Source organism: Strix uralensis, chromosome 11, assembly GCF_047716275.1.
Source record: "Strix uralensis isolate ZFMK-TIS-50842 chromosome 11, bStrUra1, whole genome shotgun sequence".
Classification (NCBI taxonomy): domain Eukaryota; kingdom Metazoa; phylum Chordata; class Aves; order Strigiformes; family Strigidae; genus Strix; species Strix uralensis.
This window is the reverse complement of record NC_133982.1, coordinates 3,689,036-3,703,933: the sequence shown is the minus strand read 5'-3', so window position 1 is coordinate 3,703,933 and position 14,898 is coordinate 3,689,036. Positions and strand designations below refer to the sequence as shown.

The 14,898-nt window shown below is 46.0% G+C and overlaps 1 protein-coding gene across 3 annotated transcripts in view; it reads left to right on the top strand.

Annotated features, from left to right (window-relative positions):
• The window catches only part of HCN4 (hyperpolarization activated cyclic nucleotide gated potassium channel 4), a 106,806-nt gene that overhangs the window by 72,740 nt on the left and 19,168 nt on the right, over positions 1-14,898 (top strand). For all 3 annotated transcript variants that reach the window (XM_074880212.1, XM_074880211.1, XM_074880209.1), the window contains exons 5-6: positions 12,475-12,621; positions 14,570-14,810. In XM_074880212.1, the coding sequence (XP_074736313.1) occupies positions 12,475-12,621; positions 14,570-14,810 (388 nt within the window). The remainder of the gene's footprint in view (positions 1-12,474; positions 12,622-14,569; positions 14,811-14,898) is intronic.

Sequence of the window (14,898 nt, the reverse complement as noted above, 5' to 3'; positions counted from 1 at the left end):
CCCTGCCAGGTGCAGTTAGATTAGGTGAAAGGATAGGTGTTATTCAAGTGGGTAAACTATGGCTAGCATGCACAGCCTAGGTGAGTTTTAAGTTCAAGGAGGAGGTGGGAGAAAGGATTTGTTAGATGGCCTAGGAACAGGTTTGAGACACAGGGATTACAATGCTGGGCCACAGAAAGAGAGTAGAGGAGAGAGTGAAAGCAAATAAAACCAGAGGCTGAATCATGCTTTGAGGATAGGGAAGATCTCAAACCACAGCTAGAGTCAAAAGAGGGAAAAGGCCCAGGAGAAGTGTGGAGGACTGGGATGCAACTAGAACACCGGGCTTTGTATAGAGTTTTAGCACTGTGTTACAGATTGGATGGACTAATTGTAATTGAGAGTAAGGCATGCCAAAGAGAAGGACACTGCAGCACTAGGAATGCAAGCTGATCAAATCTGTGTATGCAGAGTATTTATTTAAATGTGTTTGAAGTAGCACAGAAGTCAAGGACTGATCTGAAAATCCAACCACCTGGTCATCCTAGCCACAGCCAAGTTTACACCTGCAGGACTGGGCATTACAATTTTTTTCTCAAGCCAGGTCTGAAGACAAGGACAGAACTTGACCCTGGAAGTTGGATTCCAGTTAGTGCTCAGGGAAATCAGTCACCAGTAAGCCAGCAGGGACTGTGGTGGGGGTGGCAGAAGAAGCGTGAAACATTAAAGCCTTATTAGAATGTGCAGATGTGAATGAGAGGGTTAACAGATCCAGGAGAAACGCTTAGTGATGAAGCAGTGGGTAGAGGATTTAACAAAGGGTGTATTTCATGTGTAGCGGTTATAACAGGTTCATTTCCCAAGATATTCTCCTAGGATTAAACCCTCAGGGATTGAGTACGTTCATTTTCCTCTTGCAAATGCAACAAATGATGGCCTAAAACCAAATATGTATTTACTTTCTGCATTCCTTAGCACTTGAATAGCCATGATTAAAATAAGGCTGCTTCATGATTTGCAGCCCTGCAACTCAATTTAGTTCAGTCCTCATGGGACAATGTGCCTGTTGAAGCATATTATAAGCAAAGAATCTCAACAAGTTTGGAGGTCGATTGGTAGAAGCAGGCAGCAGTTTAGAGACCTCTGCTGAATACACCTTTGGGCTGCAAACAGGGCTCTGCCTCTCACCTCAGCAGAGGCTCAGGCTACAGAGGCTTTAGCAGCTCTTCTGGGAGTACCCAAAGAAGGGGGAGACAGTGGGGAGGGAGAGGAATAGCAGAAATAACAGTAAGAGGACAGAAGGTTATAGCTGGTAACTGTACTGACAGGCTTTGCTTTGTGTAACCTTCAGCACAAGGTTCAGGAGTGAGTTTGTGGTGAAGTTTCAGATTGTCTAGATCTCTGCCAAACCAGCTTGTTCTTCCCTTGTACAAACAGGGCTTTTGAGTAGAGGAATGAAAGCCAAGATGTACTCTCTGCTGGCTTCAGTAGCAGGCTTGTCTCACTCTGGGTTGGATTCATTGAACATTTGGACATTCACTCCCTGGCCCGTCTAAATCTCCTCCCATAGCATCTGACTTCATTCTATGTTGGTTCTGCAAGGCAGGGAAGCTGTATAGGACTGATGGGGTGGGAAGAAGCATGGAGAATTTGGAAAGGGAAGTTGCACCCTCCAAGACAGTGTAGTGCTGAGGTTTCTGAGTACAAGTGGAGAGTCCCACATGGCACAGAGCACTCACACCAGCTCAGGCACTGGAAGTGGCACAGCCATCATGTAAATAGCTCTGTGCCTCCCTCAAAAAGCTCTGAATCAGAATAGTTCTTTAGATCTGGCACTCTGAAGTGACTTTTATTTCCAGTCCCAGAGACAAAGTTAGAAGGGACCTGTCTGTCCCATCTTGCATTGTAGAGTGTGTTATGCCCTAAATTACTTGCCCGTGGCAGGATCAGGAGCTGACTCTGAAGCTTCACTTCAGTTTGCTATCCAACTCCAAAATATCTTTTCACCCAAGATTGGTGTCTATTTCCTACATGTGAGAGAATATTACTACAAGTCCATCCTGAAGGATTCTGATGGGAAAAGTTTCCCAAAGTCACGTTGTGCAGTTACATATTATAACTGAATTGATCTGACAGCTTTGGCCAAAGAGGGGAAGTCTCACATACCCATCCTCACCCAGTGCTCCCTGCCACTATTCTCAGCTGCACCATTTCACTCTTGTGCACCACCTTTTGTACTTCTCAGACCTCTGCTGAGCTGATTTCTTTCTTCCGGGTTAGTTTTCTGCTGGATTAGTGGGTTGAATTAGCCTGCTGTAGAGCCTGTGAGTGCCAGAGCTGGTGCAGGGTACTGGTAGAGATGCTCCATAAGCAAGAGCAGAGGGGCAAGGTGCTTCTCATCTATTTGTGGATCAGCTCAAGCATTAACATGCAAGTTCATCACTGACTGTGAAATTACCCCACAACCTGCAGTAACTGTGGCTCACAAGAGAGGAGGAGTGATTCCTGCCCAGGAGATGAATAAACTAGGCCAATATGCAAGTTATTTTCATGCTTTTTGCATGTTCCCCTATTAATTTCTTTCTCTAATCCTAAAGCTCAGCTGGATTAATATTTATGTCAAGTCACCACACACACCCCCCCCCACAGAGTCATCCTCCCCAGCAGTCTTGTAACCTTGAGGCTCGTGGGAGCGGTGATTATGCTGCTTACTGCAGCCATGCTCCTTGGAACAAAGCAGAGAGAGACTCTGGGCTTCACTCTCCCATCCCAGCAGGATGCAAGCAGTGATGGGCATCCTGCAGAGAGGCTCAGCTCTCCCATGTTATCTTCTCAGGTACATACGGAAGGATGACTGATGAGAGGTAGGAATTGCTGCTGTCAGCATTGCACAGCCCAGCAAAGCTGTAATCTCTCCTTTCAGAGCCTCATCTCTCCTCAAGATCTGTCTGCTACACTGGCATTCTCTCAAGCTCTCTGCTCTCCACATTCATTCCCCTGCTCCTCCTTCTCCCTGAACAGTCTATCCAGTGCCTCTTGTTCTTAAAATATATATTGAAACTGGGTAGACACTTGCATATTCACTTGTCCTTATTCTGAAGAAGCACCCTTTGCAGCACAGTTGCAAGGGGGCAAGCAGGTAACACTAAAGATAGAATCACTTTATAAATCCTACAGAAGCACTAATGATGACATCACTGCTCAGTTCCTGAAACAGCCCTGCTTAACCATCAGCACAATCCCTCTTGCTACACTTTTACCCCATGGACTGGCTATCCAAGCAAAAAAACACTTTACTGTCCAACTACCAGTATTTCAGCTCTTCTGTCATCAGCCTGAATTCAACAAAGAGTAATTGGGGAAAATTTAGTAATTGTAAAGGCTGAATCATAACAACTGGAACGTGCCATCTCTGTTGGAGGACAAAGCAGATGTTAGACCAATATTCGTTAGAGGGGAAATGAGACACTGCCATTGTGCCTGCCTACTACAATGAGAGCTGAGAGTCTGTCTTCTGGGCTTAGTCAGTCCTTGCTTTTTCTTCGAGACCAGCAGTAAAGAGTCTTATTAGGCAACAGGTTTAAGGAGGGATTTGGGTTTTTTTATGGTATGTAATTAAAAACTGTGGAAATCACAGCTACAGGGTGCTACAGAGGTCCAAAGTTTGATTAGCCTCAGAATATTTAGACAAATTCACATAAGGAAAATCTTTCGAGTGTTACTGAATGCTAAGATGCAGATACAACCCCTGGCAGTGAGTATCCCTAATCTGCTTTTGTCAGAAAAGCTAGGAGGGTATAGCCAGGAGTTGCTGTGTTCCTCTTTTATTCTTTCTCCTCTTCCTCAAAGCACCTGCAAATGAGACACACCACCAGGTGAGCGGGGCCCTCAGCCTGACCCTCATGGCTACTCCTGTGGTTTTAGGCCGTTTCACTACACAGTTCAGTGTTCTGAACTGCCTCCAAATGAACGCGTGCAGGGAATTTGGTGCAGAGATCCTAGCTGGGGTCCTGGATACAGTATAATCACATTAGCCTGGCAACATGCCCTTGCTGATTAGCACCCCTCTACCCCTCCTTTAAGCAGAGCTAATTAACCCAAGCACAGCACTGTTCTGAAGCTGTATTAATTCTTGTGGCTCTAGGGTTGGCTTAGCCAGTGCTACCTTGGGGACAACACAGCACAGATACATTAAGATAACTAGTGTCAGCTACTCTGTTAGCATGGAGTTAGCCAAAGACTGCTATTATTCCCACACCTACTTTGCCACAGAACTGTCAGGTGGGAAATTTCATGTTCATTACCAGTCTGGACAGGATTTGAAGTGACATTCCCAAGATGATTGGTCACCAATGTCTGTAGGTTCTCAGGTGGCGTTCCCAGATTCCTAGAGTTCAAAGGGGTTATGTAGAAGTCCCCTCCTGAACTAATGTCTCAGTTCTGGATGTCAGGAAAGCTGCAAACCTCCCTTACTTCTGGTAGTGTGTGTGAAGGAAAGGGTGGGGAGTGTGCAGCACTCCAGAAATTAAAGGTGTCTGGAAAATTTAATCAAATGCAAAATTTAATCAAATTTCCTAATTGGAAAAAGTTTGGAGAGCCTTGCTTTATCCTGTTATGACTGCACTAGTTGTGTATTACCTCAGTCTGTTAAGAGATAGCCTGAGAACTATTATGTCCTATGTTACTGTCAGTCAAAGCATTTGGGGTTGGTAACAAGGCTTATAAATAATGTGCTTTATTGATTGTGTCTAGAAGCAAGGGTGTCTGATGTGCACTGGGCTTGGTGTCTCAACACTGCCTCTAGGTATTTTTTTCTGTAAAAAACCCAGGGCTGGGTTTTCTGGCTGGTTTGCAGTCGAGTCAACAAGTGAAAGGAGCAAGGTGAGATGCAGCTTAAGTTAACAGGAGGGGTCCAGCTTCCACCCTGGTGTATTAAAGAAGGGCTGGAATAGCAAAGGGTCCCCCATCCCCACCTTCTCTGTATACCCACCCACATGTGATAGTAAGTCCAAGGAGGCTGCCAGAAGATTGCAGCCTGATGTAAGTTGACCCTCCTTTGGGTGGGGATTTGAACCAGATGACCCCCAGAGCTCCCTTCTAACCTATATCATTCTTTGGTTCAAAGCCTGCTTTCAGGCAGTGAGCGCTCAAGATTCGTGAGAAAGGCTGGCTCAGGTTTGTGCATCCAACGCTGCAAGGCAGATGTCCTTTTACAGACACCACATCCATCTCAATTTTAGAAGAATGCTTGTAAAAAATAGGTGATGGGGTGGTATGAATAATGATTCGTTCAATTCAGCTCAACCAAAAAATCAGAAATTTGTGTCAATTGTTTTAAGGTTATTTAATCCTTTTCATGAAAGAATCCCGAGTTGGTTATAAAACGGAAATGTTTTCTGAATGAAAACCTAATGGTTTCTTTTAAAAACATTTTGCAGTGCAACTTGCCTTCCCTTTATGGCCTCAGCTAAACTGGGGTCGAGTAGTTTTTGTTCTTGCAGGAGAATATTTCATTGGTGAACTTACTTGAAACTGTTTACCCATGTATTACTAAGAGAAGCCCCATTTTGAAGCTGTAAAACATGTCTTCCAGATATCTCTGCAGTGGTGATCAGTCAGTACTTACAGCAGACAGTTCAGTGCCTGGGGGGGTGTGTGTGTGTGTGTGTCCATCTTACGGGCGGCAGTGCCCATATGGAGTGTATGGCTGTGAAGTGCAGGAGTAGCTGCAGTACCCTCTCCATGCTCACATGAACAAGGGAAGGAAGGAGTCAGCGACATTGCAGTGTCTTTGTAGCACATCTGTACGCAAGGAGAAACGAAAAGCTGCCATGTAGATTGCCTTCTGTCAGCAGCTTTACGTTAGGGATTCGTCTTGGTTTGCTGTATCAGAGATACTGTGATTATTGCTAAGATTTTGACATCTTATTTCTGAGAGTGGAAGCCAAATAGTTCTGTTCTTTGAGCAACGTCGATGACAGCCCAGTCTGAGCAGTATGTTTTGTGCACGCACAAGCACTGCGTGTGGTGTCATGGAAAGGAAAGTGCTCTTGCCTCAGCAGTTCTTCGTATCCCAGTGTGGGATTTCAAACTTCATTATCAGTTTTGAAATTCATTTTGGCACTTGAACTGTAAATAAATAAATAAATACATCATAACGCAAAGCACTAAGCCTCCCTGCTGAGCTGTCTCTCCTGGCAAAAGGCTGCTCCCAGCAATACTGATTTCAAATTGCACAGACTCACTGTTCCCTTTTCGCCATCTCTGGCCTTTGTCTGGTGGCAGATTTTCCCTCATCTCTCTCATTCTGCTCTTCTGATGAATGTAATGTTGATCTCTCTTTCCCCATCACACCTCCAGATATGTGGATCCAGTGATGCAACCTGACATCTCCAAAATACCCCATGATATGAGTTTCACAGTGCTTAATGAATAATAAAAGATTCATTGACCAGGTCCAAAAGTTCCCTGTGCTGGACTACTGACTTACGCTAGGATGTGACCTCTCAGACCCAGCAAGGCATTCTCTTCAGGTGCCTTTCCCAGCCTGGAGCTAGTCATGGAAAACAAGTTGTTTCTGTAGCCAGGTTTGTACATAATACATTCATCATTGTACCACCTTCCTGTGATGAACAGGATTAGACCTTAAGGCTGAGCACCTGTAAGAGCCGACAAATGAGGCATTGCCTACAACTTTTAATGCAAAGAGATTTGTCCCAGAGTTCTTGGACCTGATCTCCTAGGACCCCTGAAGTTAGCAGACATGTCATGGATTGCCACAAAGCCAGGCCACGTCCTCTGGGTGTGTGACTGCAAACTCGGCGCTGTGCGCTAACGGCACCATCCCCGTGGTGAGGTTCCCTGGCTTGAGCTGTGGCCACTGCAGCAATGCAGCCAGTGGGAGGGAAACGGCTATGAGCCAACTGTTTCATCAAGCTCACAACTGACCCTACTCAGTCTTTTGACATCTCAGCCCAGAAATGGGATTGTCTGAAGCATAATCCTTTCTTGAATAGGTACTGATTAACAGCAAGGGGAGGCAGCTATGGCAGCTGATCATTACAGCCATCCTCAATATAATGAGTGCTGTATATGAAGTGGGAAAAAAGCTCCAAGAATTTTCTGCTAGTGTCTGTGGTCTTTGTAACACAGCAAGAGATAAAGAGCCTGATTCTAAGTAAGATAATTTCTGAAGGTATCACTGCAGTAAGGGTAAAACTCTTCCATGTTTTTCAGCATGTAACATGCAACACTTAAAAGTTATCTTCCTGCAGAAAACTGAGCTAGTGCCATGGCACAAAAATTAACCCAGTCTTTGGAAGAACTCAGAACCAGGACATAACATAAAGCTTTTTGCAGAATGGAGATAGCTATCAAATAGCTTCCAAAGCTGAAGATGGACATGGGTTTAAATTTAGCTCATTAATCAGGAAGCAGAAATGGCACTGATAATGTTTGGTGCTGTGCTAGATGTGGTCTGAGTTGTTCGGGTTGAATTGGTATTGAAATAACCACCAGTTCCTATACAACCTGCTACAATTTGCCTGTACCACACTCTGATCCCCTCCTACTACCACTCCTGTCAGGCAGACACCTCAGCTTTCTTTCCACTTTCTAGTTCATTTAGAATTTTCTTTGGTTCCCTTCTGTGAAGGAATCCAGCTCCTGCTTCAGCCTCATCTGTAAGCCCATCCTCTTGCTGCCTGGGGGCTGGAGGATATGGAAGGGACAGCGTGTGCCTGAATACAGCTCCTCCCAATCACTTCCCTATTGCTATGGAGAAGACAGTCCTGTGCACGTTTAATTTTATGAATGTCTATATTCTTGCTGGAAAACAGCAGGACAGTGCTCATGAGCATGAGTATGTGTGTAGAGCCAACTGCGTTCATAAGTGTTGGCAGACTGTGGATAAACTGTCATAGCCTGCACCAGTTACAGTTCTCAGCAAAATTTCAGGAGGAGGGAAGAGCAAAATTATATAAGCGAGGAAGTACTAAATATGCTACAAGCATGGAGCTTTGTAAAGGGAGACCAACAAAGATCGCACCGGAAGTGTCAGCATCATTTTATTGTGTTACAAAAGTTCACTTTTCTTCCCTTAAACCACTCACTCCTGGAGTAATTTCACTCCATAAGAATGTGTGTCTTGATCATTTTGAGTGAGATGTAGATCTGGTCATAGAACAAATCCTGAGAATGGGAATATGAACGGCTTAAAAGACAGAAAAAATGGAATTTATGTTAGATTCATGGTTGGACTAGGTGATCTTCAAGGTCTTTTCCAACCTAGATGATTCTGTGATTCTGTCAACTTGGCATTTATTTGTTTTGATGATTACTAAATCCTGGGGAGCTGCACTGTTTTATTCCTAACCATAGATGAGAGAAAATAAAAGATGCAACTGTGTCCCATCCAGACACTCCATCTGGTGAATCTCATGACCTGATCTTTACCCCTATGAAACGCTAATCCACTTGAGAGAGCCACAACATTGTACATCGTGGCTGCTTATGTGTATCTTAATCCAATCTCACAGGATATATACTACCAGCATTCAAAATACTGTCAGAGCATCATAATTTTTCACTTAATTGAAAATGCATTACTCTGCTTGATTCTCCTTTTTCTTACACAAGTGCATCTCTGTTGACTTCCATGGAGTCCAGACGTGGGCACTGTGACTGAGATTAAACTCTGTCCCACAGTGATTTTAGCCTATTTCTGGAAGGATGCAAACAGTACAACAGCTCTGTGTAGGAAATGTATATTTATCTTTGGCAAGAAGGAGACAAGCGTCCCAAGTGCCTTCATTACAGTAGGTTATGTGTGTGTGCCTGTGTCGGTAGCCATACTGTGAACGTGTGTGTACTGAGATGCAAAAATGGAAATCAGTGTTTCTCCGAAGCTCTGAAGAGTGATGTGTGTGGACCAAAAGAGGACTTGAAGAGGTGACAATGCCAGGACAGGGATGGGAGCAGCTCTTCTCAGATGCAGGATCTTTTTTATATTCAGAAGTAGAGCAAGGAAACAGTCAAGCCTTTTCAGCCAGTGATATTACTTCCAGAGAGAGGAGGATTCATGATAGAGATTGAGGGCATGGAAGGAGTTAAAAATATTTAGTTCCTTTTGGACTGTGAGTGATCTGAGCTTTAGTAGAAGGGGAGGGGAGTGGTGAGACAACTAGGGAAAGTGGCCAGTTATAGAAGGAAAAATGCTCAGCTAAATGGTTTCCTTTTGATATATTAATACCTCCTTCAAGGGCTTCTTTGAGGAAAAACAGACTTAAGAAAATGAGTTAGGATTTAAATGGACTTGATTGTCTTCAGAGAGATTTAAATAATTCCTAAATGAGTCTTTTTAGTTGAACTCAGAGAGGCCACTAATCTATGCACATTCCTCCGAGCACAGGTCAGACTGAGGACATGGAGACAAGTAGGAAGACTGAACAAAGTACAAGGGAGAAAGGAGGCAAAAGAGGGCTGTCGGGTTAGGCCTGGCCTAACTCAAAGGGGTGCCAACTCAAGGGGGCATGAAGTGGCTTTAGTGAGTGCCAGATCTGCATGGTGTCAGGGCCTCAGAAAATGAAGACCTGTAAATTCAGGGTTATCAGGCAAAGTCTTTAATCCCCATGCACTCTGCTGTTGATGTTCACTACAAGGTTACCCTTACCCCTTTGCTTTGTCCCATCACTGAGTGTTGCTGGTGACCTCAGGAGTGATCTTGTGTAGAGCTTAGAGCTGAGAAGAGACATGTACACCCCACTACTTTGAAAGGCCCTCCCTCATGCAGTTTTTTAGTGGCCTTTTTGTTAGTTGCTATTGATGCTAGACACTGCAAGAGTGGTGGCCTTCAGCCTGGCTGAGCAGCTCCAAGGAAAGGGGAAAAACCTCTCATCAATCTTCAATTTATTGAACATAGAGAGGAGGGGCTTATGCTTTTGTTTCTGAGCACCTCTGCAGACTCCATCTCTGTGAAAGGGAGAGTTAAGAGCCCACAAAACTCTCCAGCTGGCATGGGTGAGAGGAGGTAGCACTAGCAAAGACAGGAAAGCCAAGATGTGTACGTCTTGTTAACTGTGACAGGGAATTACGGTTTCTTATTTTACAATTTTATTTTGTAACCATATTTTAAATCTGTAATCGGAAGCAGAACCTTTTTTTCTGGTGAAGTAAATTTGTCCTGTTTTTACTTTAAGCCTTATCTAGGGACAGTGATTGTAGGAGAATCTGACAAGCCCTAGGGACTTTGCAGAACAGTAATTTATTGCTCTTTGTTACAAAGCAATAAATCCATGTACAGTAGTGAATAAGCAAAGAGTCTGAGTCACCCCATCCAAACTGTGCTTGTGAATCTGAGAAGCTGGGGGTATTTTTCCCGAGAAGCAAAGGTAAGTTGAAGATTGATAACAAGTGCTTATGGTGGAGAGAAGAGGGGTAGCGGGCAGGTGGCTGGCAGTAGGTGATGAGAGGCATCTTGTGACACTGGTCATTGGTCCAATTCAAGACCGTGGGCTAAAACTCAGAGTATAAGGTGCTATATTTGGCAAATAATTTATTCAACAAAAATGCAACATTAAAACAAGCAGAACTGTTTGTGGATTTAGGACAAATGTAATTAACCTGAGTCAGCAAAAGTTAGTGCCTAATGCTTTCCCTTTCCATAATGAGTGTCATGCATATCCTATGTCCGATTTGCCAGGTCCCACAGATGTCTCAAATGCTGCAGTGCATCTCCAGCAGCAGTAGACACCTACGTTTAGGTGTCTGAGCCAAGTCCTTAAACTTTTTGCATTTAAGAGCATAACCTGCAAAATTCTCAGCGGGCTCAGACCAGTGAGTTGTCCACATGTGAGATGCTGGTTTCTGCTCCCTTTGTCGCCCTCATTCATGAGCTGCAGACTGTGCAGCACCCAGCATAGTGCTGCCTGACACAGCGTCCTGCCAGTCTCTACAGAACTTCAGCAAGCCAAATAATAAAGTGCAGCGTTCATTGCCAATTCTCTGCCTGGCTCCCTGTGGGGAGGTGGTGACTCGCTTGACTTTGATCATGCTGTAGTGATCATGAATATTTACAGCCAGCTCCTCTGCTGCTAGCTACAGACAAAAAGCTCTGGAAACGCCAGGAAACCCCGAGTGTCCCCTCTGCCACCTTGGCTTCTTAGAGTAATTCCTTCTCCTCTCTGGTGCAGATCAAGTTGTTAGCATGCAAGGCAGTGCCAGCACAGACTGTGCTGAGAGCAGAGTGACACTGATGTGTGCAGGAGAGGTCTGTAATGAGCAGAAGTTTGGTAATTAGGCTCTTCGGCACAAGCTGCAGTAAAGGGGCATTCAGGGACGGATTTATTGGGAAGGAGAGGGAAAAGAGGGGTGGCAAAGGGGGACAAAAGGGTCCATTTTGTCAGCATTATTTAGTGTGGTACACACTCGGGATCGTATTCTGTGCTGTCTGCCAGTGGGAGGGAGCATGACCGTTGCAACGCACACACCTTGTCCCTGCAGCACCTTTAAGGCAAGTGGACCCATTTACAGTCCTGTGCCCTTGAGGAAGTGTCATTTATTCATAGAAAGCACCGTTCATCCCCAAATAGTGCTCTGGCATCAGTCAGAGTGTGCCCTTGTATTCTCCTCTAAGTGACATGATGGAAATGCAAATCATTAGGTAAAAATATGGACAGGTTAGATAGCACAAGTGCATGGGACAATAGAGACCCAGCAAAAGGTGAAGAAAATCAGGACCTGTGCACCCCTAGGTGGGAAAATAAAGGTGCCATCATAGCGGGACAGACAAGAACACACAGGAGAGAAAAGCAGGCCACTGCAGCTTCAACCAAACAACTCAGATTTCTGTCTCTGTGCATCCTTCAGTTTGTCTGTGACTATGAACACCCAAAGCAGAGCTGTGCTCTCCTGTTTTTCACAGCCCCTGGTACAGCGGGTTCCTGTGCTCGGCTGAGGCCTCAAGGTGCTGTCCATCACTTACCAGACTAGAGCCAGGCTACCAAGTCATACACTCTGGCCACCATTCTGCTGTGTGCTATGGAAAAACCTTCTGTTGAGGGCACATTGTACTTTCCTTGCTCTCATTCTGCACAGGGTTTGGTCAGTCTTTGCTCAGCAATATTTGCTGTGAGGAGGTTCCCAGCTGGGCACTTCTTACTCATCTCTGCTCCCAGCTTTTGCTGTGTGTGTAGGGGAGAACAGGTGTCTGGCCACTCAGCACCCAGGGACTGAGGAGTTATCTCCGCAGTGTAACGGGCTGAGGATAAGTTTAAAGGTTAAAACACAGGGCAGCCATTTGGGGAATATAACAAAGATGTCTGCAAACTCCACATGTGTTCAGACAGTTGCTCTCTCCTGCACTGGATTTATCTGCCTGGGCCTGGATTGGCTTGAAGGAAGCAGGTATGAGTGTGGTCTAGCATGTGCTTGTCCATGAGCGGGTGCCACTTGTTGCATGTCCCGGTAACTCCTTCTCTTCCTCTCTCCCCTGTGCAGTACAAACAAGTGGAACAGTATATGTCCTTCCACAAGCTCCCCGCAGACATGCGGCAGCGCATCCATGATTACTACGAGCACCGCTACCAGGGGAAGATGTTTGATGAGGAGAGCATCCTGGGAGAGCTGAGTGAGCCCCTCCGAGAGGTAAGGAGGGAGCAGCGAATGGGAAATGCATGTTCCTGTCATCTTTGGCAGCCGTGGAGTTGCTGGTGTGCAGTGTCCTGTCCCAGGGCTTTGCAGAGGGCACCATCAAGTGATGGGAGTGGTGGGAGGCCAGCTTTCCCATTAGCACTGGCTCTGTGTGTGCTCTAGTGTCATGCCCAGCAGAGACAGCACATCCACGTGTCTGAGCAGCCTCAAAGGCCCCGTTTTGCTTGGGCCTGTACCTGCTCCTGTGCTGTGCCTAACTTTCTGTGAGGGCAAGGCCAAGAAGAACATGATGCACAGCTTGGCTATGTTTCTGTTGGAGACAGTTTCATTCAGAGGGAGTGACCGTCCTAGCCATTGGTGTATGTCTGGTATTCTTGGTCATGGCAGAAGTCACTGCTGTGGAGAGAGACACCCAGGCCCTTGGCATTTGCAGGAGTCCCGCCTGAGTCTGGTAATTGCTGCAGCACAAGTGATGTCTGACATACAGACAATGTGGGGGGCAATGTGCCAGCCCTGCCACCCACTCACTGGGTGAATAGATACATCTTGGCAGCTTCTGAGACCATGGCAATGTCTGACAATGTCATCCCCTTTCCCAAAGAGCCCCTGCAGGAGAGCACTCTGGAAAGTGCCTCACTATTACCTCACACTCCTGCAAGCCCCCTTCTGTCCCCACACAAACATGCACCGCTGCCTCAACGGCATCTCAGTAAGCTCCCACCTCATGCTCCCTAATATTAAGCTATATCTCATGTATTTATATAAACCTCTGTGCAGTGTGCTGGCCTCATCAGTGCCCCATCCATCAGCTGTAACAGCATGTAGAGTCAAAGGAAGGAAGAGCCCCTTCCCTAGCTGAAGCCTAGCAATGCACGTTCTCCCTAGTATAGGCCTCCAGTATGTTCCCCACAAGCACTAGAAGTGATCTTTATTCTGTCTTCCTCCCCCTGATAATGCACCTCCATAGAAGAGAGAAGAGCTGAGAATCTACCAGCCCTATTTTAAAACTAGTTCTGCCAAAGTCTCAAAGGGCAACCCTGAAAACAACCCCAGTGAGGAGGAGACAGATGCTTCCCCAGCCCTCTTTCTTCCTGCTCCAGTCATCCAGATACTCCTTCCCTGCTTGGCTGGAGAGCGTTGTGCTGAGGTGATTTACTCAGTATCACTTTCTGCCACTTTCTGAGTCTGAGCTGACATGGCACAGAGCAGCTCTTGTGCAGTGGAAAGTGCTGTCATACCCTCCGAGTGACACCAAGCCACAGGAGGAGGCACAGTCCCTGTCTGCTGTATGACAGCTGAACAGCTCAATTGGGTTTTCTTCATCTGAGGTGGATGATCCAGCCCATGCCCCAGTGACTGTTGGGCACCTCTCCTCCCCTCTCTTGACGCTGTCCCCATCTGCCCAGGATGATTCTTTCTCTGAGCGCCTTGGCACATTTGTGCTGTTTAATATCTCATTGACAAGCAAGGGCAGCAGAGAACATAGGGCTGCCAAGGTGAGTTATAACATTTTCCCAGAGAGGAGCCGTGGGCTTTTTCATAGAGCGTTTCACAGTGCTGTGCGCCTCTCTCACAATTCAAGGTTTCCTGCAGAAAGAGGTATATTGTGTGTATTTGAGCGGTTGGGGGGGTATTGTCCCTGCTCAGAGAGAAAGCATATGAATGAAAGCAGTGAAGCATGGTGTCAGTCTGTCAGCTTCAGCTCGCACTGCTACATGCTCTGAGCATCCAGAGCCCATTCCAGCCTCTACTGGGGGACCCAGACTAAGGGAACTGCAATTTTTTTTCCCCACTTTCTAATGTACAGATCAACTGGGGGATCTTCATAGGTTATCAGATGTTGACTAAACATGTGTGTGTCTCTTCTGCTCCCTGTCCCATGTTTTCTCCCCCCTCTCTCCCTCCCTCTCTTTCTCTCTCTTTTGCATCACATCATGATCAGGAAATCATAAACTTCAACTGCCGGAAGCTAGTTGCCTCCATGCCCCTCTTTGCCAACGCAGATCCCAACTTTGTGACATCCATGTTGACCAAGTTGCGGTTCGAAGTGTTTCAGCCAGGGGATTACATCATCCGGGAGGGCACCATTGGCAAGAAGATGTACTTCATCCAGCACGGGGTGGTGAGCGTCCTCACCAAAGGCAACAAGGAGACCAAGCTGGCAGATGGCTCCTACTTTGGAGGTGCGTGTTAGTCAATCACCCACAGCAGTGCCCACTGCTATTGCTCATACATTCCTTAACTTGCTCTGGATGCACAGGGATGGCATCC